This window comes from Plectropomus leopardus, chromosome 24 (genome assembly GCF_008729295.1).
Source record: "Plectropomus leopardus isolate mb chromosome 24, YSFRI_Pleo_2.0, whole genome shotgun sequence".
NCBI lineage: Eukaryota > Metazoa > Chordata > Actinopteri > Perciformes > Serranidae > Plectropomus > Plectropomus leopardus.
This window is the reverse complement of record NC_056486.1, coordinates 6206155-6231304: the sequence shown is the minus strand read 5'-3', so window position 1 is coordinate 6231304 and position 25150 is coordinate 6206155. Positions and strand designations below refer to the sequence as shown.

At 40.2% G+C, this 25150-nt stretch overlaps 1 protein-coding gene across 5 annotated transcripts in view; it reads right to left on the bottom strand.

Moving 5' to 3' along the window:
• The window catches only part of LOC121963023 (microtubule-associated protein 2-like), a 68609-nt gene that overhangs the window by 18225 nt on the left and 25234 nt on the right, over positions 1–25150 (bottom strand). For 4 of the 5 annotated variants that reach the window (XM_042513384.1, XM_042513389.1, XM_042513383.1 and 1 more), the window contains exons 2-5: positions 23777–23839; positions 12844–12912; positions 2824–3002; positions 1003–1077 (exon numbers count right to left, since the gene is read on the bottom strand). In XM_042513384.1, coding sequence (XP_042369318.1) covers positions 1003–1077; positions 2824–2962 — 214 coding nt within the window. In that variant the 5' untranslated portion in view covers positions 2963–3002; positions 12844–12912; positions 23777–23839. The remainder of the gene's footprint in view (positions 1–1002; positions 1078–2823; positions 3003–12843; positions 12913–23776; positions 23840–25150) is intronic. The other variant, XM_042513387.1, reaches the window with a different exon arrangement.

The window sequence follows — 25150 nt, the reverse complement described above, 5'->3', positions numbered from 1 at the left end:
CCAAAACCCTAAAAGTGGTGCGCATTTGTGAAGATTATTTTTCTAAACAAAACATGTAAATATCATCAACGTTAATTTGCCAAAGAGCTTATTTTCTGCAATAATTCAAATCTGATGGAAAAAAAAACGATAGGCTTTTTGACAAGGGAACGAGGGTGACGCTAACTTCCACGTCAACTTAAAGAAAAACGTCATCCCGGGGGCACTCTACTTGGTTTAGAAATAAGCACCTTACTACAGCTGTAAATAACATTTTTACTCTAGCTAATGCAATAAATCTTTTTTTCTGCAAATATACCATTTTTAGCAAAGGTTGAAAAACATACAAGATAAATAATCTAAGAATTTGTTCTCTTTATTAATGAATAATTGCCTCAAACCATGCAGTGGTGCTTCATAGTTCTAAATTTTGGTGATTGCATGCCATATGCAAGAAGAAAATAGTTAGAAAACAGACTGTGCTGTTCTCTGTGAGTGAAGAGCTGAAAGTCAGTCTGTGATTTACTCCTTGAGAAAATCAAGACACAATGAGCAAAGGAACAACAGAGGAGATGTTTTAAGGGGAAAGCAGACAAGTGAGATGAAGGGCTCCAGTGGCAGGTTATGTACTAAAGCCTAAAGGGAAAAAGGATGCTTGTGTTGTCTAGCTTGAGTATCCAGGGTCAATAACAAACTAGCATGTGTTAGAAAACTAATATTGGACTAATACTGGTAAAATGATCGAGTGTGAACAGGACAGGACAGTGTGGTTCATGCTGCAGACTCCTTAAAAGTGATATTTCGATTAGCTGACATGCAATAGCCTGACATTAAACACTAAAGGGACCAGAACAAAGATGAGTTTTTCTAATCATGCCAGTGGCTGCCATGTGTTGAGAACTCGAAATCCTTGAAACCGTGTGTTTGTTGTCTTCTTTAAGTGATTTTTTTTACCACTCTCACCACCACCATTCACTCTCCTTCCTGAATGGTCTGAGTGGTTATAAGTGTGCGTGGGTGTACCTTGTGCCACGGGCCCAATCTGCTCAGCGGATGGAGAGGGGGGAGGGGAGGGAGGCAAATTGGCTGAGTCATCCACTGCGAAGGGAGAGAGAGAGAGAGGGAGAGAAAGAGAGAGAGAGAGAGAAAGACAAACACCGGGAAGACAAGACGTGGATGGGAGGAAGGAAATGAAAAACTAACAATTCTGCTGACCTTATCTGTACAGGTGGCCTCCCTCTGAGTTTGAAATGATGCTCATTGTGTGCATTTGTCTGATGAATCTTATGCTTCTCTTGGATTTGATTAGTAGCTAGTTGGTCCCATTAGTCAATGTCAAGGACAGATGGACGCAGATCAACAACTTACCTCAGATGGTGCAAAAATGTGCAAAAAACATACACTGAGTTACATTATAGTCGCTCAATATTCACATTCAACCTTAAAAACATCAAAATACATTGTATGAAAGCAAATAAGAGTTTGAGTACATTTTTTTTAAACAATCAGCGAATACTTACCGAACTATACTGGATTCATAGCATTTAAATATTTTACATTAAAAAAACATGTATCTATATTTATTTGTTCACATTCAACTCAACAAAATGCTTAAAATTTTCAAATCTAGCTTTAAAGCTTAATTTATATATTATATATATATATATATATATATATATATAATATATATATGTACATATAGGGTTATTTTTTTTCAACTTAAATGTTTAGATCTGAATTTGACCAATCCATTGTGAGCAACCTGGATAACCTGAATCTTAAAAAATCCTGAAATCTTCGATCTAATTTGGCGAAATTTGGAGGAAAAAAATCATCTCTTGTCTATGTTTTTCAAAGTAAAACATTCCCATGCTCTGAATTCAGTGGTGTTTAAATTTTGTATTAAGTGGTTGTTAAAATTAAACTATGTTTTTCCCTTGTTAGTGTCCATACACCACTAAACTTACCATTTTCATTCAATTCACTATAAAAAGTGGAGGGGTTCCCCACATTTACACATGAGCATAGTAATAGTGTGCCTGGACATGAAAAACATGGCATAAAAAGTTATGCTCCTAAAATGCTTTGTTGTCTAATTTTCCCTCTTTTTCCCCTTTTATATTTATTTTCTTCAACTCTCTTTCTCTTCCCCAGACTTTCGTATTTCTGTCCTTTGAGCTCGACTGATCACTTTACAGACAAATCACTCAAAGTATTAACATTTCTCACATCTAAAATCCACCAGCCTTTGTTTACAAGCTGTGATATGATGGATGTGATGCTTTAGTTTACTTGAAAAATGTTGGAACTTTCAGCCAACCACATTATCTTAATTTAGATCTTGGAGGGCTTTTATCTAATCGTTTCTTTTTTTTTCAATGTGCAAAGTGAAAAATCTTCAAAAGAAGCATATGTGACAGGCAACCATCTTTAGCATGCTCTGCTAATAAATAAAGCAGCTTTATACCTCATATCCTAATGTTTTTAGCTCAAAGTTTGAAGTGTTTCTAACCAGAGGTCATGGAGTTTTCTGGTCCACTTCCAGAGAGTTCCAGATGCCCTCTGAACAAGTGTCTTAAGGGACCACGGCAATGTCCTTCAACCTTTGGTGGCACCGCTACAGCAAATTGTTCCTGTTCACTACTTTTTAAAATGTGAAACACGTGCTTTTTGGGGATTGACTGCCCTTGCCTGGCACTGTGGAACCAATCCCATTTACCCATCTGGCAGTATGTGGAGGCAGTCCAATCAATGCCATTGACCCAGTGTTGCATGCACACACACAGACACACACACAGACACACACACACACACACACACACACACACGTGTCTGCGTTCCTACCTGTCGTTCCAGGATGTGCAGCTGCCCCGCCGTGGTATCCATTCTCCCTGTAGGCAGAGCTATAGGTGGAGTAGCCATTCTCGCCGTTCTCCTGGCCGTTTGAGGACCAGTGCTCATCTGGCTGCCGACCGTCTGCCATGCCTGCCTGCTGGGACACCGGGGAGGGGACAGGTCACCTGCTGGGGAAAGAAAAGAGTAAGATGATTAGGTTCATGCAGAATGAAGAGGAAGCTGTAGCCATGATAAGAATAATAGAGCATGCACGCTGCATGGTGAGGCTCACAAATCCGCCACCAGAGGGAGTAAGGTGCAAAATTGTTCCTCTACCGGCTCAGCAAAGTGGTCTTTGTCTCAGCATCCACGTGCTGAGACAACGAGGAGACAAAATAGATGAGCTTACTACTTGATTTCTTTTTAAAATTTTATTTCATAATGGTTGTGACTCCAAATTGTGTCCAAATGCAGCTTCAAAATGTTATTTTGTTGTAACAGATTGAGCATTACACCTGTCTGTGATTAAAATTTTATTCATGCTAAACATCTGTGTAAGTATTACCTGTATGACATACTTTTATGGCTTAAGAGGTGAGCTTCAATCCAAAACACAACAATTAAAAAAATCAAAAAGCATTAAAAATAGAATTCATATAAATCCAAATGTGCTCCAATGCAGAAAGCGGCTTGTAAAATGGTGAAAGCAAGCAAAAAAAAAAAGCATGTGAACACACCCTTCATATCCCCTCACTACCACAGATAACGACGTTGTTACCATGGCAACCAGAACAGGTCTTATGGGGTCCAGCAGATGGGTTTGACAGGCTTGCCTCATTCAGACACTCCACACACACACACACACACACACACACAAATCTGGACAAACATGATTAGCACATGATAGACTGCAGCACCCATCAGCTCCCACTGTCTCCTCCACTACAGCGTAACAAGCTCTTTACCACCGATTATAACAACAAAAGGTTTGTCCCAATCGAGTGTGCACTTCTAAAGTATCTGTATGCTAATCATGTATCCTCATAAAAACCTTTTTTCCCTTTAGAGGAAACACAGAAAGTTGCTTTTTAAACAAGATTATCTGGGGGCCTCCCTTGCCTGGAAGGCTGGCCAAATTGCATCATTATCATCAGCTGCAGCTAATTTCATCATAACAAATTATCACTGAGAGTCCTTTCTTCCTCCATCCCGTTTCTAATATCCCTTTCTTTCTGTCTTTCATTCTTTCAAAGACCATTAGCTGTTTGTCTAGCTTGAGCTTTTTTGCATCTTTTTTTTCTTTGCTCCTCTTTTTCGTGACATCCATCTTTATCTATGTCTTTTATCTATCTCTTTCTGTCTTCCTCTTCTCATGCATTTCCCATATTGTCTCCTATGCACGAGCCAGTCTGAGCTTGAATAAAATAAAAATAGCTGATCAATATTAATCTTAATTTCATCCAAACTGTGTTACATTTGGACAGAGACAGTCTAGGTGTATCACACTGGTTCCAGTCTGAACTAAGATTTGTGCTCAGCTAAGTTGGCAAAATACATCTTTAGTGCACAATCCAGGCCCCCAGGAATATCGCCACTTTTGGTACTGCAGCGAAAAAATCCCCCACAGCCCCAAAAGTATTTTCTGTTGCAGTTCCCACACCAATTTTAAATGATCAGAGCATTTTGACCAAAAATTGGAAAGAGAGATTTGAGAAGACAACAACAGAGAAGTCAAGTGAGAAACTGCTAATGGAGAAAAAGTTTTCTGTAGCCTAATTAAAAGCTGGTTCATGCTTGTTTAAAAAAACAAAACAACTAATAAATATTGACAAAAGAAAGGCTTGCAGGTAATTAATGCTGTCTACCATTTTGCTACTGCGGTCTGCTTCCATTATGCAATGCCCTCTGTTGATGATGCATCCTTGATTCCAGTGGTTCTGCTCAAAACTGAGGTTAATTATCAATCTCTCTATTATCACAGTTTGATCCATGGAGGTTTGATATTTGTTAAGGCCAAAAAAGCAATTTAAAAATCTGTGACAGCATCACAATGCAAAGTCTATGAGCCAAAGGGGAACTCGCTTTTGGGGCCAACGAGAAAAACTTTACTTTGCATATTCAGTCGGCTGCACACCCTGGAAATAAATCTAGAAGCTAGAAACTTTTTTTTGCCTATGTGCCAGGTGAGCAATTATCACTTGGACCGAATAAGTGGCATCTTGGGGTCCAGTATCCAGATCACATAATACATCCATGGCACAGACATGAGTTTTTTAAGGAAAGAAAAATCTTGGCAAGAAAGCCTATTTCTTAAAAGTCTAACTATTCCTTTAAAAATTATATATATATTTTTTAATTTAAGATCTGATTGAGGTTTGCCACTCTGCTAAGACAAAGAAATCAGAAAGAAACATTATCCTTTTTTGTGGGGACATGACAAATTCTTGGCGGCTTCATTTCTAAATTATGTATAAGCCTTTGTGAAATAGTGTCTCCCATTCTCATTTGTCTCTATCTCTCTTCCCTTCTCTTTCCTTTCTTAGTCTTTCTCCTCTCCTTCCCTGCAGCGCTGCATGACGACAGGCTCACAGTGATCGGGGCTAATGTCTGCTGCAGTGGGAAGGAATGAGGATCAGAGGAGAGGGAGAGGGAGAGAGAGAGAGAGAGAGAAGAGGAGGAGGAGGAAGACCTACTGACACTCAAATATATTGGGCCAAACTGTCTGAGACTGAAAATCTCAGCCCAAGGCTCCGTCACAGGCGAGTCTGGTCCCAGCTGTTGCTAAGGAAGAAAACTGGTGTGCTGACAGCCAGATTGTGCTGATGGTGGTTTAGAATTGCATTGACCTGCTTTCAGCTGCTGTTTTGGCAATGTTACGCCACACTTGGCATTCACACATTGTCCCGATAAAGGATGGCATAAACCTTGACTGCTTACATAAATCCTTTGTGTTCTCGTTCAACAAACGCGTGTAATTGCTTGGAAAAAAACACAAGCAAAGCACACCTTTCCTCACAAATTCAAATGCATTACACCCACAGGGCCCAGATCTACTAAAAACATGTCTTTTATTATTTATTGGCTTGCTTGCTAAATTGTTTTTTGGTATTTGAATGCTGTCCTGACCAGAAGACTGTAACATAGTGTAATGTTAGATCCTCTGGCCTTTAAATACAAAGCAGGATTGGTGGTGAGATACAACAGTTTTACTGTTTTGACTTAAACACCAGTCCTATTAGATCACAATGCAGATTTTAGAGTCAAACCAACCTCCTTTTCTATTCTATTTTAGTTTCTATTCAACAGCTTTACTTGTTTTTAACAAACTCTAACAATTCCTGAAAACAGTCAATAACAGAAACCATTTTCCAGATCTTATTGTTATTATATGACTTTATTCTTGTAATTCATTCAGAATTTTGACCCTTAGACCTATTGTTAGTGTTTTTTTTTCTTTAGAAATTGACTTATTCTCTAACTTTTATTTTGATGCTTCTAGTAACATTTTGATACTAAACTCATGTCACATTGTTTATTTTTCTCCTGGGTTCTCCGACCCTCAGGACCTTGTTCTCCAGGCACATCTTGTCATCCTTGTGCGGTTAACATGATCCGACATTGCCCTCTCTGACCGCTCCCTTTTAGCTGTTTACAAGTCTTATTGTGTTAGACAGAAAAAGATGAAGTGTAAAATAGGCATCTTTTCCTCACATAACACATAAAATGCCATATAAATCAACATTTTGTTTTGTGGATAGCTGACAAAGTTTTGCAAAACTACTGCTTTTATGAACAGAAAACCTAGTTAAAACTGATGGAGCATGGACCTGCAGACAAGAAAGCCAGTGACAAAACTGAGTTATTCATATATCATATTCTGTGACAACTTATTGACATGTAAGGTATTTTTTTTTTGGTTATATGCATTTTGGGACTTTTTATTTAGAAAACAAAAAGGGTCATATCACTTATGCTATTTGGATTGCAAAACTTTCAAGCTCAATATCTCAAAACCACTCACAAGGCAGATAAAACCTTTCAATTCTTCTGTTTAACAACAGCAAAACAATATCAAACCAAAAGACTCTCACATAACTCGTGCAGTATAATCCAAGTCTCATTTATCCAGTCGTACGCTCAGCACTTCCAAAACAGACAGTCCTCTCCATTGGGGAACTGAACTGAAAGTAAAACTTATCTATGCCCGCTTCGATGCCAGACTCCAATGACAAAACCACTAATTTTACCTCGCTGAACATGGGAGCTGCTTGTCGACCACTGCCTTGATTAGTTAGTTTTTGATATTTTGTGTGAGAGTTTCTGAACAGATGTTTTGGTAAAGTTATGCTGTTGTGAAACGCAGACCCCTCTGATTTCAATAATCAAGAATTTTCTGTTTGTGGATTCTTGGTTCACTATGGAGGCATGCCAGAAAAAAAGGTTTTAATCAGACTTTAAACACAACACAAGGTGAGTTATTGATATAAAAATGATTATTTGGGGGTGAAGTGTTCCTCTAATAACCTAAAATACTTAAAAGCTGCAACATTTTTTATGATTTTTTCCTAAAGAATCTCAAACCATTAAATCATATTTGACTATTGTACTTTCACAAAGGCTAGAAGCCCAGCAGCACAGCATGTGAACCATCACAGCATCCTTATCTTTAAAGGGTTAAATCAACAGCACTGGGAGTCAAAAAAGGACTGCCAAATCCCATTACATCTTGGGTTTGATGTCTTAAATTGAACATGCCAGCAGGAGACGAGCGAGAAGGTGTGGCAGCAGGCCTGAGGCTCGTCTGACTTCTCTCCTCTCCCGCTTCCTTTTGTCTTTCACCGCCGTCTTCTCGCACTCTCATGCCCCCCTGCTGCACTGCGCTCTACCTTCCAGCCCCGGCATCCCTCTTCTCCACCGACTCCACCCCACCCCGTCCCTAATCCGACCTTACTTCCCTCCCCGTCTGCACCCCCCTCCCCTCCACCAACCGCACCCCAATCTGGGCACTCATCACGCCTCCGTGAAGCGCCGCTCACATCGGAATGTCACCATCCATTTAGGAGGGAGGATGGAATCTCTGGCAGTCAGTCTCAGTAGGCCAACCTGGCCTTAATCCTCTGTGTGAGCGCCCGAGTGTGCGTGTCTCTATCTGTATGTGGGTGTGTTTGTACTTGGTCTCTAATTTTAGGTATGATTTTCTACATCCCAATCACTGATGGGACATATAAAAGTGTGATTTTATTGTTATTTACATATTTACTTTGACTAAAATTCCAATTAAGAATTAAGACTCAATTAAGAGTCTTGTCATGCAAATGTTAGTGGCACTACTGAAGTGCATTTTAGATATGCAAGCCTCATTAAAGCACTTTATTATTTAAAACAGGGTCAGTTTCACAACGGTAAACTCTGCTGCAGTGGATCATGGGTAACTGTCCCACTTTACAGTAGCAGCAGTAGTAGGACAGTAGGACACTCAAGGTTTCGGTGACCTGTAATCAACCCAGAATCCAGCGGCTTCCTCCTCAGCAGCCGCAGCGGCAGACGGGCGGATTATGTTTCGCTGACTCAGCAAGACATGCGGGGGATTGACGCATAATGAGCCCTGCCAGTGAAGTGTGAATGAACTGTGTATATGGTGAACAGCAGCATGGTGAGTAAGGCACGCGTGCACACAAACACACGCCTGTGTATAGGAAGCGCCGGGTGGATTCTACTCCTTGTAGATTAAGTACCGTAATAACAGCAGTACAGGGGCACTAAGGCTTTTTAGTCCTCAGAAACATATCTCTTCATGCCAAAACCATATGATCTAAGCACCACTGACACTCTGACTATAGCAATGACATCAAATTAAAATATATTTATACAATTCTTTTACAAAGAGACTTACAGTATAATCAACTTCCTTATGTCCCTGCAAACTATAACTCAGTTGCATTTTAAAGTGTTAAAAGGAATACTATCTCCCTGAAGGATCATTTTTTCATCAAGTACCCTGCCTGTGTTACACTGAATTTGTGAAAAAAAGTTTGTTTTTCTTGCATGCCTCCAGTGAATGAAAAATCAAAAAATTGAGAAAATTTTTAAAGAATTGAAGTCATAGTGGTCCACATTTAAAAATATCAAAACTATGTCAAAACATCTATTTACAAACTCTCACACAACCCATGCTGTATAATCCAAGGCTCATTTATCCAGACCTGAGATAACACCTCATGCCAGTGTAAAAACTGTTTTTGCAATAAATGGAGTTTTTTCTAAACTGACATGTTTTCATTAGGCATATTTTTTATTCACAGTATTGAATTTGGAAACCTGCCTAATGACTGTATTTTTAGATTCTTCATTCACAGTGGAGCCAAGCAAGAATAACTTTATTAATTCAATGTAACACGGGTGAGTATCTGACACTCAGATGATCATTTTGGGGGGAGTGAACTACTTAGGTCAGGAAACATGACTTGTAGCAGGCAAATATTTCAGATGTGTAAACTCTGCCTTATCTACATTCCTATCAACCAAGTCTACTGGGTCTTCCTCTTGTCTTTGATTGTGGCCTTAAGATCTGAACATGAATCTACTAACTGCATGACTTGGATTCAAACATAACGACAGAAGGGGAAAACATCCTGTCACATATTTACTGTACTGTGAATTACATCTAGGGTGACTCGTTTAAGGGTTGGTTCACACAATTTGTCTTTATGGGTGGGTGATGGATGAGTATTTAGGAAGTCTGCTGCAAGCACTGTGTCACATCCAATCAGCTGTTAGCAAAAGTGGCTAGTTTCTTACTCTTTACGATATCTGTATCACTTTTATGCTTTAAAATTAAACCGATAAAATAGAGAAGAGATTGCAATTACAGTTAACCATTATCATCTTCATCATAACTTATTTATATTCATAATAACTGCTGTCAGTAGAAGAAACACTAAGTGATTAAATAAATGACAGCAAACACTGATCTCAGTTCCCAGCAGTAAAAGTCAATAGTGGGTTGTTTATTTTGGCAAAGTGCTGATTAAATTTTTCTTGTAGTTTAAACGGCATATTGTGATGAATTTATTGGTATTAACAGGATTTTTGGATTTTTTTAAGTGTCTGCACACTGAAGTTTTTTTCCTTCAGGACAATTTTACTTTCTTGACTTTAAATCAAAGTGACTCAAACTGACTGCTGTGTCTCTGCTCACAGCCTGCATTTCCCTCTCTTTAGCTTCGATCTCATCAGAGGACTAGATGCTTCCTGGCACACATCAGCCCCACCCCACGGTGATGTCATTGTTCCCATGGTGATCTGAGCCCGGGGTGGGAGGGGCTGGTGTTGGTCAGGAGAGGATTCTGGCAGCAGAGAGCGGACTTTGACCATGTTATGGATCCTGAAATAGGTCACCAGATCCTCCAGGCGCAGCCTCGGGGGTCAATTCCTAACTGCACTGACACGAATGGCAGCCGAGCCATTTAAATTCATCAATACGCTGATAGCTGGTTGCTGGTTGGGCTCTTGATGTCATTTTAGGCTTTTAGGCTGGTACTGATGGGGGTGGTCTCTTAGTGTATCACTGTTCTGCTGCAGCACCAGCAGTGATTTGTTTGGAAGAATTTGCCAGTTACCATCAGAAGTAACAGACCAGGACTGAATATCACCCACTGTTGGTTTATAAAGCACTGAATGGTTTAGAGCCCAAATACATTTCTGACCGTATGCGACAATAAACCATCAAGACCTCTCAGGTCTTCTGGGACAGGTCTTCTTTGTGTCCCCAGAGTCAAGACTGAACATGGAATATTGTATTAAGTTTTTATGCTGGAAGAAACTCCCAGAAAACTGCAGGTCTGCTGCAACTATGTTCTTTTAAATCAAGACCTTTCTTTTTGCTGATGATTGTTAATCCAAATATTTATTCATTTCTTACACTGCACTTTAACTTTTCTCTAAAATTCTTGTATTTTACTCCTGGCTTTGTCTTGTTTAATTTTACACTCTGTTCTCTAATTCAGTCGCTTTGTCTCGATGCTTTTGTGTAGAGCACTTTCAACTTTCTTGTTGCCATGTTGTTTCTTGTTATCTTTGTTATGGGTTTAACTACCTGGTGTACCTACATAATTTACATAATAATTGTGTGAAAAAAACTCAGCATTGATTTCTGGTTTCACACAGGACAAAAACTGCTGTCTCCTGGATCCAAGTCCTGTGTTTGCATGACCCATCCACCGCACTTTTACAGAGTTTCTCGCTATACATACTATGTCACTTGCTTTGAGTGTCAAGCAGTGCAGTGGATGGGTTTACACTGGAGTTATCTGAAACCGAAACCGAAACCTCACAAACATGAAAGTGAAACCTAACAAAGCTGCTCCTGATGCCAAAGGACATTTAATGGGCTGATAATGGCACTCTGAACCCACTCTAGCAGGACCCTTTCATCCCATATTTATGATGCTGATAACCACTAAAGACACCTATTTAATCAAGTCGAAATGGTCGCTAAATGAGAGGGCATCATCTTTGGAAAATCAAACTGCAACAACAAAATTCATGTAACAGGATGTCTCAGTACTGCCCTCTCTGTTTGATTGACAGATGATCTGAAGCAAAAACACTATTGCAGATAAAATCTAAATTAGAAATAGGACTGCTACTCAAATTTCTCAGCTTTTTCTGCTCAATAATCCCTGCAAATTGTAACCACTCTGACATTTACACACAGCGCAGAACTTTTCACTGCCTTTCTGTCTCTTTGGCAGTTCCTCACTCCTGGGACATCTTGCATTTTCACGTGTCTTTCACGGCTGAGGGGATTACGATGACTGTTGACAACCCACACCCTGCATGCTGACAAACACCTACACACACACACACCCTGTCCAAATCAACCCAAACGCATGCACAAACACTCAAAAACTGAACCACACCCACACACAAACGAACACACCCTTTCATTGACGCCCCTGAACGCATCCACAAACCCACAACTCTCTGGCCGGGAGCAAACACATTGTTAACGTGAGCTAAATATAGACGCACACAAACAGAAAACTTCTCTGAATTCACCACCAAATCTACATTTAGCCACTCGCTCTGTCATTTCCTGTCACGAATCTCTTACAGATATAAGAAACAAAAACATGACTACATGGCTGCATTTTGGCAGTCAAAAATATCTCGCATGACATCAGCCCAAACAATCGCCCCTTCTCCCTTCCAACATGTTGCTTAGCATAATCCCCCCTCTATTATACACCCATGGACAGCCAAGTTAATCATCTGGCTGAGTGAGGCCACTTAGATCTGACTCCGGGGCCCTGTGAGTCATGGGAAAAGTGAGTGTGAAATGTCATGGGGGGGTATGAGTCGAAGTAGTGCATATGAACATCTGGCAGCGCTCCAGACTATGTTTTGTTTTTTTTCTCTTATTTATTTAGGTGTAAGATGACTCTAGAACAGTGATACTCAAATTATGGCCTGCGGGCCAAATCTGATCTCCGATAGGGTGCCAGGTGGCCCCCCAAACATTTTCAAATTCACAATAAAAATAAAGTGATTTACACTGGGAATTGTTTTTGTAATTCAATATACATAATAATAATAATCATACCAGTGGAGGATCCCTGCACCTCCCGACACGGGTCCTAGCTAAGCCCTTGATGTCCTAAAATGCCAGAAAAATCCTAAAATCCTGGAAATGTCCCAAAATCCAAGAAACATCCAGAATTCCTAGAAATGTCCTAAAATCCTAGAAATGTTCTAAAATCCTTGAAATGTCTGAAAATCCCAGAAATATCGTACAATATTAGCAACATCTGAGAAGCCTAGAAATGTCCTAAAATCTTAGAAATGCCCTAAACTCAAAGAAGCATCCTAAAATCTTAGAAATGTCCTTAAAATCATAGAAACATGTATGGGGCTGCTGTCACTGGCCCCTGGCTTCCAGTCATTTTGCAAAAGTGGCCCCCAAGCAAATCAATTTGAGTATCCCTGATACAGACTCTTTTTTTAATTCACATTTTTTCGGTAGCTTACCTAACTTGAAGAGCTGTTTTCACTGATGGATGACACAGACGAGGGCTGAGTTGAAGCGTCTGCTCAGACCTGCATGAAAAGCGAGATGAGGGAATACATGTTAGAACATCAGTAATGCGCAACACTAAAGTTTAACACCTCTCCCTAAAAAAAGAGCTGTGTCACTGTGTCTGACAAAAGCCTAAACCCATTTCATTCACTGTTAGCTTCAAGCTTTAACCACTGAATCCAACCTTGCAAGTCCAGAATTAAACTGAGGGACTCTTTAAGACAGCCCTCATCTTGGCCTTGTGTTTAACACAACTGTGCATGAGCCGTGGGTGCACACAGCAGCTTTGCTCCGTCACCTGGAGTCTGCCTGCAACATTAATCCAAACCTCAGTGTGACCTTGCCTCTATCTTAAGATGCTGCTGATGCTGCACTAAAAAACAAAAACCAAAGACAATCTTTTCATGGTCCATGCATGAGCATGTGCATAAATGAGGGGATGTGAGGCTTTCTTGATTTTAAGGGGTGTAAGAAAACTAAAATATATGTAAGTATATAAATAATAAAAACGCCTATATTAGCATTTCATTTATTGCTGTCCAAAGAAAAGAATGACACTGTTATTTTTAAAGTTTATATTATTATTCAAGACATAAACTTAAATCTTGCAGAATAAGGGAAAAGTGAAGACCTGACCACAAGCTTTATTCACAGAAGTCCGCTCTATACTAAACAGCTCCATCCTGCATCAAAAAAGTATGCAGTTAAAACAACCAAGTACGTGAATAGGACAATGGCAAAGTGTCAGGGAGAAGAAAACACTAAATTTGTCCGAAGAAAGCCTATTAAGTACGTATGACTATTAAAAAAAACATGGTACAAAAGGAAAATTGTAGGAAAAGTTTCTACAAATATCAGGATAACTAATCTTTGTAGATTTGCAGCAGGGTCCACAAATGATCTGCCTGAGGTCATCAGGCTGGCCGAGTCAGTGATTTCTTTTAAGTCCCTTATTATTAAAACATACTTTCATTGGAGAGTCTTTCCAAATTTTATTTGAGTACTAATTTCCTTTAAACTTTCTTTCTCTTTTATTTCCTGGGCTTCATACACCAAATAGTTTTTTCTGTTTCTGTTTTCCTTTAAAACCTGTTGATTTTATGACTCGTCTGTTTTTTTCTTCGCAACACTACTTTTGAAAAGTGCTCTGGAGAGGATAAGATACTGTATATTAGCAATGAGCATGTGAAATTATTTGGTGCCATCTGGCAAACTTGTATTCGATATTTGGAGATGGTGTTTTTATTTTGAAGGACCTGGTTCATCTCGGGCAGGAAGTGTGGATGTTTTCGCTGCTGCTTTTTGTGTGTGTGTGTCTGTGAGAGGCAGAGAGCCGTAAGACAGACAGGAAAAAACAAAGCACCGAAGTGAGTGTCATGCCTGTTTCTTAAAGAACGATGAGACAGTTTATATAAAAGATGTTCGTGATAACATAATTTTATACATTGCAACTGAAACAAGCTGCTATTTATCGAGTACATTGGATTTATCGCTCACCCCTACTTTAAAGGAATAGCTCTATAATTTGCAAAATAAGCCAATGCACTTTCTTGCTGAGAGGTTGATGATTAATACTGTGCTTATGTCAGTAATGTAAATATGTAGCTGGAGCCAGCAGCCGGTTAGCTTAGTTTAGCATAAAGACCTGAAACAGGGGGAAACAGCTTGCCTGGCAATGTTGAAAGTAAACAAATTGACATCCCAACATCTCTGAAAAACATCAGGTAAAAAAACAGACCAGTGTTCAAGTCAACAAGTGTGATGACAGTCAGTGTGAGAAAAAAAACAAATAAACAGAGGTCACTAAGGACAGTTTCCAAGGCAACTGCAGGGATGATAATAATCCCACGAAGAAATCAAAGTGATTATTTTTAAGTGACTACAAGAGAACGTGTCGTCTGCGTGCCAGCTAGACTCCACTCGTGAGCTGTTTTTGAGATTTGTGAGATTCTTGGATTGGTCCGCTGGGGCTGAGCCAGGGGATGAGTTAAGGCTTAAGCCAGCCATGAAGAAAGACAGATTTGCACGTTTACCCCGCGTTTGGACTGTAAGGAGGTAGAAAACAGAGCATCCTGTTAACTGTAAAACAGTGTGAAAGGGCCGTCGGGGGGCTCTGGCGCCAAAACAGGCAGTTGGACGGAGAAAGAAAGAGACAGAGGATGAAGGAGAGGGACGCAAAGAGAGCTGAGCAGAGATTCTCCAAACAGGAAGGAGGTTGATTTATTAGAGAGGAGAGAAAGAGGTCTGGAGTTTAAAAAAAAGGAGAAGGAAACAGGATTCACAAAGGAGGAAAGACAAGTATTTCTGAGGCCAGTTCAGGTTTATTGCAACTTAGGTGGTATTTTTATAATTCATCCGCCTTTGTTTATCTGCCAAAAGAAGTTTCTTAAACCTGGAAATTCTGTCTAACTACTAACTACTCACGCTTCTTGCCTCTTGGATTTACAGTCTGTAAAAGCGCTTATTATCTCACTGATTTTCAATTATGTGCTGTTAACACATGCTTCTGTGGTCACGCTTTCATTTTCACATTTTCTTTTTTTTAAATTTTTGTTATGTTACTGCACACATACATTCAAATGTTTCCTTTGGTTTGTTTTTTTTTGTCTGCATGTATAGAGAAAGAGACAGAAAAGAGAAACATCAATTATCCTCTGAGGGAAGCAAGGTGATATTACAGAAGTAGAGAGCAGAGAAAACAGTGAGACAAAGAGAGAGAAAATAGACTCTGTAAGGTCGCACAGGAAGTAATTTCTCCTCTGGAGGCTGGCCAGCTGGGGAGGCTTCGCCAGAAAAGAAAGGGATGAGTTAGGAGAGAGAGGTACGTCGTTACCGCCCATCCCAAAAATATCAGGAGCGTGACAGAACCAGAAGCATTGTACTGAAAGCCATTTTTTTAGCTGTCAGAGTCAATGATCCCTCCCGCTCGCACACAGCAGTTGGCCTGATTGTTACGAAACCTAAATCTCCCTCAACACGATTTGTTTTAATCTTTTTTTTCCCCAAAAGTGAACCCATGATTTTTAATAAATAATAAACTAACAAGTGGAGCTTGTGATCTTAGCTGGACACAAAACTAATTGACAAATTGATACAAGTAAATGTTATTGGGAAACAATTATCAATCAATGAGTGAATTTCTCAAATAAGTCTCTTTTTTTTAATTGAAACGTTCGTTTCTCCCTTTTATAACTGCACTGATAATTGCAACCATCCTTTTTTTCCAAAGCCTGTCTTAACATATCTGAAGCGTGTCATATCCAATCTTTAAAATTATTATTTGTAGCTTTTACAGGAAGAAATGCTGATAATTATACATTTTCACAACCATATCAGTCACCCAAGATAACCATCAACCTCCGCTCTTGTGTCGATATTAAATGGATGGGCACAAACAGTGATTAAGTGACTTCAATGTTGAACAAACAAGCAATTCGTCTCGAGTCTCTGCGAAGGAAGAAAACAGTGGATGGCGCATTTTTTCTCCGACATTCATCTTGACCTGCATGCTCCTCCCGAGAGGACGGGAGGCCAAATGTGTCAAACAGACAGCAGTGAGCGGAGAAATGGAGGAAGGGAAGAGTCAAGGATGGAGGAGGGAGGTCAGAGGCTGACCTAATCCGCAGATTTGACTTCATCATCAGAGACGAGGCAAACAGGAAATGAATCCTAATCTCGGCGTCCGTGCTAAAAGGCCTGATAAACCTTGCTGAACATTGCTGAAATGTGCCGACAGAGGAGATAAGGAGGAACATCAGAGGAAGATATTTCCACAATTATCTGATTCAGTGTTACTGAGTGGAGTTCTTTGCGTTGGGATCTGTCACACTGCTCCTCCTGCAGAACCCTAATAATCCAAGTCTCACTTTCAGACTCAAGCCTGCACAGCTTTGACGATGCATTAAACATAGATAAAAGAAAAAACACTGCATCAATCATCATATTAAACAAGAATCGATCAATTCAGACACATTTTCAAAGGCTATGCATTGATTTTGGCAATTAAAAACTCTTGGTGGAGAGGAGGTGTGAAGGATTGATCAACCAACCCTGTGATCACTGGGTAATGAACTGTCAAGCATTTTCTATATCTGGACAATTCTTTTTCATCTGATTTGCTTTCAGTGAAAGTCTTGCAGCCTTTACGCACCAGGGGAGGAACACAAAACACAGAAAAGCTATTAATACAGACAGTGATGCAAATTTGTGACAACACTTTTTCAATAAAAGTTCTAAATAGTTTTGCTTTGAGTGAATTTGAGATACCTCTGGTAAACAGTCATGCAGTGTATATGTCTAGGTCTTTTATTGTGGAATGCAAGAATGGAAGAAACTGATCGTGCTATGGATATGTACTTCCTCTGTCAAGTTGCCGTCTTGGTTTGAAACAAGCCCACAGGAACGGCGCCAGGCTTTACAGCCAATTTGACATTGTGACCAAATCGTGAAATTACAACTTGTGGGTTGTCATGTGATGCCATAGTGCTGAAAAAGAAAAATGACTTTTTCTCAAATTGCATTGTGCAAGAGATCACTGTAAATAAGTGGATACGTTTTTTTTTTTTAAGTCACAACCATCAAAAATTACTTGTTTCATTGTTGAGATTTGATCAATTTGCTGTGGTAACATTTCAAAAGTCTAGAAGAGACGCACAAATACATCATTTCATCCCTGCACAAGTTAGCGGGCAGCTGCACTGGAAATTAGGACAATAAAAAGGTCTGCCATTGCCGTGATGTCGTGATGTGATGTTCTTCGCTATAACGTGATTTGGTGATGCCTGTAGTTGTGGTGCACAACAAAAGCTTTGCCTGATGAAGGTAGTTACCGAAACATGGGAATAAATGTATTCATTTTTTTAAATTTAGACAGTGTGCGGGAGCTTTTCTGGTAATTGTTGTTGCGGTGCAAAAAGCTCAGCAAAATATATTAAAATATAAACATATATTGACATGTGAATCAATCCCATAGAAAAAGGCCTTCAAATGGTTTTTGGACTCAGCTAACTTGTGAGAACATGAGAAGGGAATTTCCAGCACTACAGAAAGACTTATGGGCCTGTATTTTTGGCACATAGTCTTAGTTTTCTGTGGACATGGAATACCAAATGTTGTATTTATGTCACCTGAAGGATTTGTTGCTACAGCTACAACAACCTCTACCTCCTACAGCAGATGCTAAAAACTAAAAAGAAAAGACAAGAAGTAAAACTGTGTTACTTAGATTCTAAAGGGGATACTTTAATTTAAAACCAACACACTAATTTCAATTAAATAAATATAAATAAAAAGGAGCAAATTTCCAATAAATACAGGTTTTCTGCTTATAATGTGGCTGTTGAAGCTGCCTCAGTGTGTCCTGAGAGTGTTTGTAGCGTGTTGTCAACCTGAGGGTCCAGTCAGCACATCTGACAGAGCCTCTCCTTTGAGGTCTCTGCCTCCTCTCCTTTTAACTTGGCCGTCGCCCCCATTTCCTCATCTATAATTCACAAAGACAGCCTCCTTCTGCCCAAAGACAAACCCGCACGCACACTCCCTTGGGCCGATGCACGCCTCCTTACAGCAGACACACAAATGCATGTTTAATACATCAAAGTCACGAGGAGATGTGGTCAAGGTGAGGAATATTTATGTCCAAAATATACATGATTGAATATGATTGATAATAGACAAAAATGAAGGAAAGTTTCAAAATAAAACTACATTTCATTAACTTCCTTAACAGCATTTTTTTTGCAACGCAGAAACCAATCTTAACAAAAAACTTCTTACTCTTTGCCCACTTCATTTAAGTGTTGGCAACCGTTTGAAATGTTAAAGGTTTATGGCTCCTCATTATCTTTTCATCACGACTTGACTCGATGTGAGCCAGCGAGTAATTGCATCTGTGATTCGCGTCACCCTTTCTAATCACAACTCCGCATGTCGTCCTGAACTCCTTTATTCAGCAGGCCCCTCAGTGCAATCTTACAGGTGTAAAGAGACAGAGGGGAGGCTGCTTTCTACACCTCAACACTTTGTACAGCGTACAGAGGGGGCTGTGTGGCTAATGAGCCAAACTCTGCAGGGAAACAGGCTCATTAATTAAACCAAAGGAAGAAAAAGGAAGAGATGAGCGTGATTGGAGCACCAGTTTGAAGAGGGCGCTGTGAGCAGTGGAGCAGCAGAACTTGGTCTCTGGTTCCCCAGTACAGCCCAGTGACCAGAAGAAAATGTTGGCATTGTGTGTTTCTGCAAACCACTGCCAGGTTATATTTGTTTCTTTCATTCATCATGGACCTATTTTTTAGAGTAGTTGGTAGTTGCAGAGGCCTAAATATCTTAAGACAAACTGGGAAACAGTAGTTCTTGGGTTATTTTGGCTATTACAGCTGCTGTGACGTAACATAGGTGTTTGTTAGATAGATGGAAATGATCTTTTACAAGCACATGTATATAATGATTGTAAGATTTAAAATACAACAATTATTTTTTGATAGCATACTCATGGGTTCATTGGGCCATTTACACATCTGATGCGGGGGCCGTTAAAAATGATTTCTCTCCTTGACCTTGAAGTATCTACATCTTATCGACATCACTCTGACAACAATGTGTAAGACCTTGGATTTGCACGTTAACACACACTGGAGACGCAAAAACCAAAAACACTCTCTGCTTGTCACATTATCTGCACGCTCAAACACATGCGAGCTGCACTTTTCCTTGCTGCGTTATGTAAACCAGGCAGGACCAGGTGCAGGTCTTTGTGCCCCTGAGGCGACAGCTGCACTTCAGAGTGGAGACATGCAGGAGAACATGTGTGCATGTAGGTTTCTTAGTGGCTTAAGAGCACTGCACACACATTCATCAATTAACATGACTTGACAAGGCGGTCTAAAATGTGGCCTGCAGGCTGTGATTTTACAATTCTGGAAAACTTTCACCCTCAAGAATGTGAAGATGCTGAAAAAGTGCAAAATATTGCATTTTCAGGGAAGACTGCAGCTGTTCAGGGGTTTGATTTGGTAAATCCAGTTTTAACATTACTGCATTTGCACTGACATCTCATGATAGCAATGGGAAGTTTATAGTAAGATAGACATTTACAAGCATCCTGAATTGAAAAATGCAAAAAAATGATAATTTTTAGTTGTGAAATCTATTTTTATTGCCTTTATTGCAGCTTTTGAGTACCTTTTTAAGGTCAAAAGACAATAGCATTAATTAAACATCAGCCCATTAATCCTCGTCTGTATATCAAATATTTAGGCAACCCCTCTGTTCAGGTCTGATGGTCTGCTGATCTCAGATGTGGACCGAGCTGAAGAAGCTAAACTGCACTTTTGTATGTACAGCATAAATTCTTCTACTGACCTAACAAATTCCAAAATTGGTGCAAGTGCTTTGTGGATTAACGGAGAAGATACTCCAGTAATCCCTACTTTACATTACGCAGCATCATCACATATTCCTCAACAGCGCTACATTCAAGCTCAGCTTCACCAACTTTCCTGCGGCCTAAAATAACACGCTGTCTATTTTATTCAGCTGCATCTGTCTGTACGGCTCACCTCATCTTTTTCAGTGACATCCAGCGACAAACCCATCAAGTATCACTTGTCAACAGACACTTAAGGGCATTCTATCAAAGTCGACGGTGGTGTTGACTCGACCGCAGTGTCCTTTTCTACTACAGTTTGCCTCTGAAAATAACCTAAACTACATGTTATGCTCTGGCAGTGTCAAAGGACTTGATGGTTAAAAACACTGCAGCATGATACTGAAAAATACTGTTACAATTACTGGATGATGAAAACATCTAATATGACAACTGGATAACCAACTATCTTGTAAGGTGAAGAGTTTTGAAAAGGAAAACTATTAACTTATTAGTTAACTCAAGGTCTACTTATTTGCTTTTTCCAGAATTCTTAGTCAGTTCTCAGTATTACATAAAAAAAGCACAGAAAAAAGCCTATTCACCTATAAAATGTAATGGTAAGCACCCCTCTAAAAAAGTAGGTGGACCTAGATCCTTAAAAAACGGCATAGAAATGTAAATATCACACCATCTCTCTCAGAAATCCCAAACAAAAAAACACTGTAAAAAAGCAATTTCATAAAGCACCTTTCCCATTGGACAAAGCACCGACTAACATCCACTAACATCTAGCTTGTGTACTTCATGGGAAAAGTTACAATCAGCATTCATTCCCTTAAAAAAAGACTGTGGTCACAGGTATTTATCAGCTCCAATTCCAATCATCTTCGACTGGCATTGACGAAAATATGACACCCAGCATAAGCTAATTTTTGACCCTTTTGCAGCACAATGCAATGATGCACCGCCACAAATTCCATCTATCCCGGTCTGAGCAGAAATTTTTATTATTACGTTATTACTCAAAAAACACAAACAGAGAAACAAAAAACACACAATTCTCACAATGCATTAGTGTATATGGAAGTGAGTTCTGCCATTTCTACCCCCCCTTAACCATAATGAAAAACCAAAATTGAAACCAACACTTTACCAATGCACTCCTCAAACATTATCAGTCATAAACATTGTTACTTTTCCACAATTTTCCCAAATAAGTGATCTGCAGTTACTATGGTTACTGTAATATGTTTGTCCAAGCAGAACTCATCATTCACACACGTCACACAGCATTCAAAATCAGCTGGCACAGAGTTTGAAAGAGAGACTCAATGTGTACGGCTTACGATGAAGAAGTAACCACCGTAACATTTTCCCAAGCCTCCACGCTGCTTCCTTCTGTTTACTAACAATTTTTTGTAATGAGAGAGCCTATTGGCAATGGGTAGGGAGTCCATGACCTATTTTAAGTGGGTTTTCCCACGTTTAAAAAACCTGCATACACATGCTTATTTTGGTGGATAAAAGGTATACATGTGGCAATTTCAAGGGAGGGGGGGGCAGAGTTTTAGCTTTTTCCAGCTTTTAAGCTACAGAGGCCTACATGTCCTGAGTTCCTGTTGAGGTGAATCTCCAAAAACACTGTATTCTTTATTCCCTGTGATGCAAAGTAATAATATTGTGCATTCCAGGATTAAAGTACAGTTCAATTTTCTGTTGCAGAGGAATTTCTAAATGACAGTTGGGGAAGAGAAAAAAACAATGCCCTTCTTTTTCACCCTTGGCGCTCTCTCTAACACCTACATTTAGCTCTATTACATTTCAAATGCCTTGCTGACAAACAGCAGTTGGAGCCAGGGGCGATGTTGACTCCGAAACAATGTCCCTATCTCCCACTGATTTCGCCCTGCGAGCACGACAACAGTTGGTTAACCAACCGCAGCAGTGGCCTCCATGACCTCGCTCCGAGGGCAGAGGAGAGACACTGAGAAAAATTGGAAAAGGGGGAGGATGACTGGGGGGACAGTACTGTACTTGTGACCCCAAAAAGAGGACAGAGATAGGGCGCTTCTGCCCCCTCATCCTCCCCTTCTCTGCCATGGCATGTTATTCGAAGTTGGTTCCCAGGAAAGGACAGCTCGCCTCAGAGCTGCTGAGCAACATGCAGGCCGACTGAGACAGATATAGAGAGGGGAAGTGCGGGGCACGTCACTGTGGATTGGAGAGACACCCTGGTGACTTCTGGCACACAGTCATAGATAGAAAAGGGTCCAGAGCGTGCCACTGCAACAATTTCCCCTTTAACTGAATCCTGCAGCAACATCACTTTTCTTTCATAACTTCAGCAAATTGGTGCAATTTATTTCAAGTTCATGGTGAAAAATAAATAAATAAAATTAAATCAAATAAGCAACTTAGTAAGAAATGCCCCAAAAATTTAGAGAAATTAGGAGATTTAGAATTTTAAAACATATATATGTTTATTTCTAATTGATATTTAAATATTTTAAATTATGTCACACAATTACTATAATCTTTAAGTACTTTTTCCAGGTTATTTCCTTTTTTATTTATTTTATACTAACAATATTTCAGGTAATTTCCTTGTACTTTTTACTATCTTCTTGCTATTTATTGTGCCATTTCTTTTTTGTTGCTCATTCCTTCTTCCCATGTTTTTGAATCCATTTGCCTGGTTTCAAAGGGCTAAAACTTAAAATGTCCTGTCATGACAACTTGACATTGGAAAGAGTGTGAGGCAGAGAGAGAAAAAAGGAGGTCGACAGATCAAGACAAGAACATGCAGAGGGAGGAACAAGCAGAGTGGGAGTGATGAAGAAAAGAAAAGGTGGGAGGAAAAGGGCAAAGTCGGGGAGTCAGAGTCGGCATCTCATCACTCCATCACCACCTGCTCACATCAAAAACTCCTCCCGACTGAGCCGTCAGCGAACTCGTGACACCCAGCTCCGCTGACAGGCGGAGTAATGTGTCCCGCGGTCTCACTCAGCTTGGTGTCACTCCCACAGAAAAACCACCAACAATCTGTTGGCTATGAGTCGCTAACCGCCGACGGCCACATGCCTTCGCGGCCACAGCCTCCAAATACATCACCATTATCTCTAATTGAAATAATGTTTTATATCTCTTTGTAAACATTTGCTTTTATACACACATGCAGCAGCAGCAGCAGCACTCGGGCGAACTGTCCTGCTGGCTGAATAATCAACGATGTCTAGACGGGGTACGTCACAAAGACCATGGGTCACCAAAACAGAAAAACAGCCCCTGGCTTATCACATCATCAGCTCTTTTACTCTTTTGTTTGAATATGTCAGCAGCAAATATCCTGAATAACTACAATCTAGGCAAACAAAAGGCAGACAAAACGCAGGAGGTATTGATTAGAGATCATGCTCAAGGGGAGAAAAATAAATTAATTCTTCATCTCGGCTGTTTTGGAAGTGATTTTTCAAGCAATAGAGCAACTGATTGCACCACAAAGGATAAATATAGCGTCTTACCTGGTGGGGTAGTGCAGCTTTTTGTCTGCAAAGAGGGCGCACGGGGGGGCAAGGCTGTGGCGTCTGCAGAGAAAGGACAAAAAAAGACAGCAAAAACAAAGGATGAGAGACAGAAAAGGAAGCGAACAGGAGTCATAAGGGGCAGAGCCGCTCTGACAGAGATGGCTGATGCTTTCTCGCCGGCGAGTGGAGCCAGCAAGCTGCAGCTCACACACTCCCTCACAAAAACACACACACACCGACTGAGCCGACCGGCATGCTGTCTCACGTAGGCCTCCCCCTCCCTGACATCCCCTCCACCAGCACACACTCCATACCAGTGTCTCCGTAGCATCGGGGAGGGGTGGATAAAAGGGGGATGGGCACGAGAAATGTTTGTGTGTCAGTCACATTTATTCATGTTTGAAAGAGATATGAAGCTCATCCACCCCTGAGGGAATTGAGTTCCAAGACAAATCTACATCCAAGAAATTTTCCAGCAGCATATTTCATTCTCCTCTCACTGTGTACGTCAAAGTGTAAAATTTTCTATCAAAAATGTCCACACTATGAATGCATGTAACATCTAAACATGACAGCCAGTGCAGCATGAGTGTGTGTATAAAACGGAGGGGTGCGGGGCTTGCCCCTGTGCTGAATAATTGCTCTGTCCTAGTGCTCATTTGCAGGCATGGCCGACTGCAGCAGCAGCACTGAAACAAAGGCAGAGAGGGGGAACGAGGGGGGAAAGAGGGCCTGAGTGAGAGAGAGAGAGAGAGAAACTGCAGAGGCCAGACGAGCAGAGTAAAAGCATACAACTCAGTAGCACTGACTGCTGAGAGCCTAATTCCCTGCTCGTTACTCTGACCTCAAACCACATGAAATGATATATATTTATAGTCCAGGGGCTCACAATGGTCCCAGCTTTTAGCTATCCATCACCTGATGGATACTGGAGATGTCAAAGTTGTGAATAAATACAGGAATTATGAGGTAGAGAGTAGATGGATCAAAAGAATGAATGAGAACAAATTTGGACAACTGCATGAATGAACATAAGTTAAAACAAACATGTAAATTAAAGGAAAAGTTTGGGTTTTTTGAAGTGGGAAATATAGTGGAGTACCTTTAAAACGTATGGCCTTTTACTTTAAGTTTTTATGGACAGTGTTTCCTTGCTGAGCTGCAAAGAAGGGAAACTGTTTTGCAGTTGATTTGCAGGACACAGGGACAAACCTGTAGGTGACATCCAGGATGGAAATACTCACTCTGTTTGGCAAGCATCATATGAGCTTTGGCTACACTTCATTGGACTCTGGGGTTTGTCTGACACCTTTAAAGGTTTACTCTGCAGAAATGATCTGTTACTGTTTGTAAAAATACTCCCTACCTAAA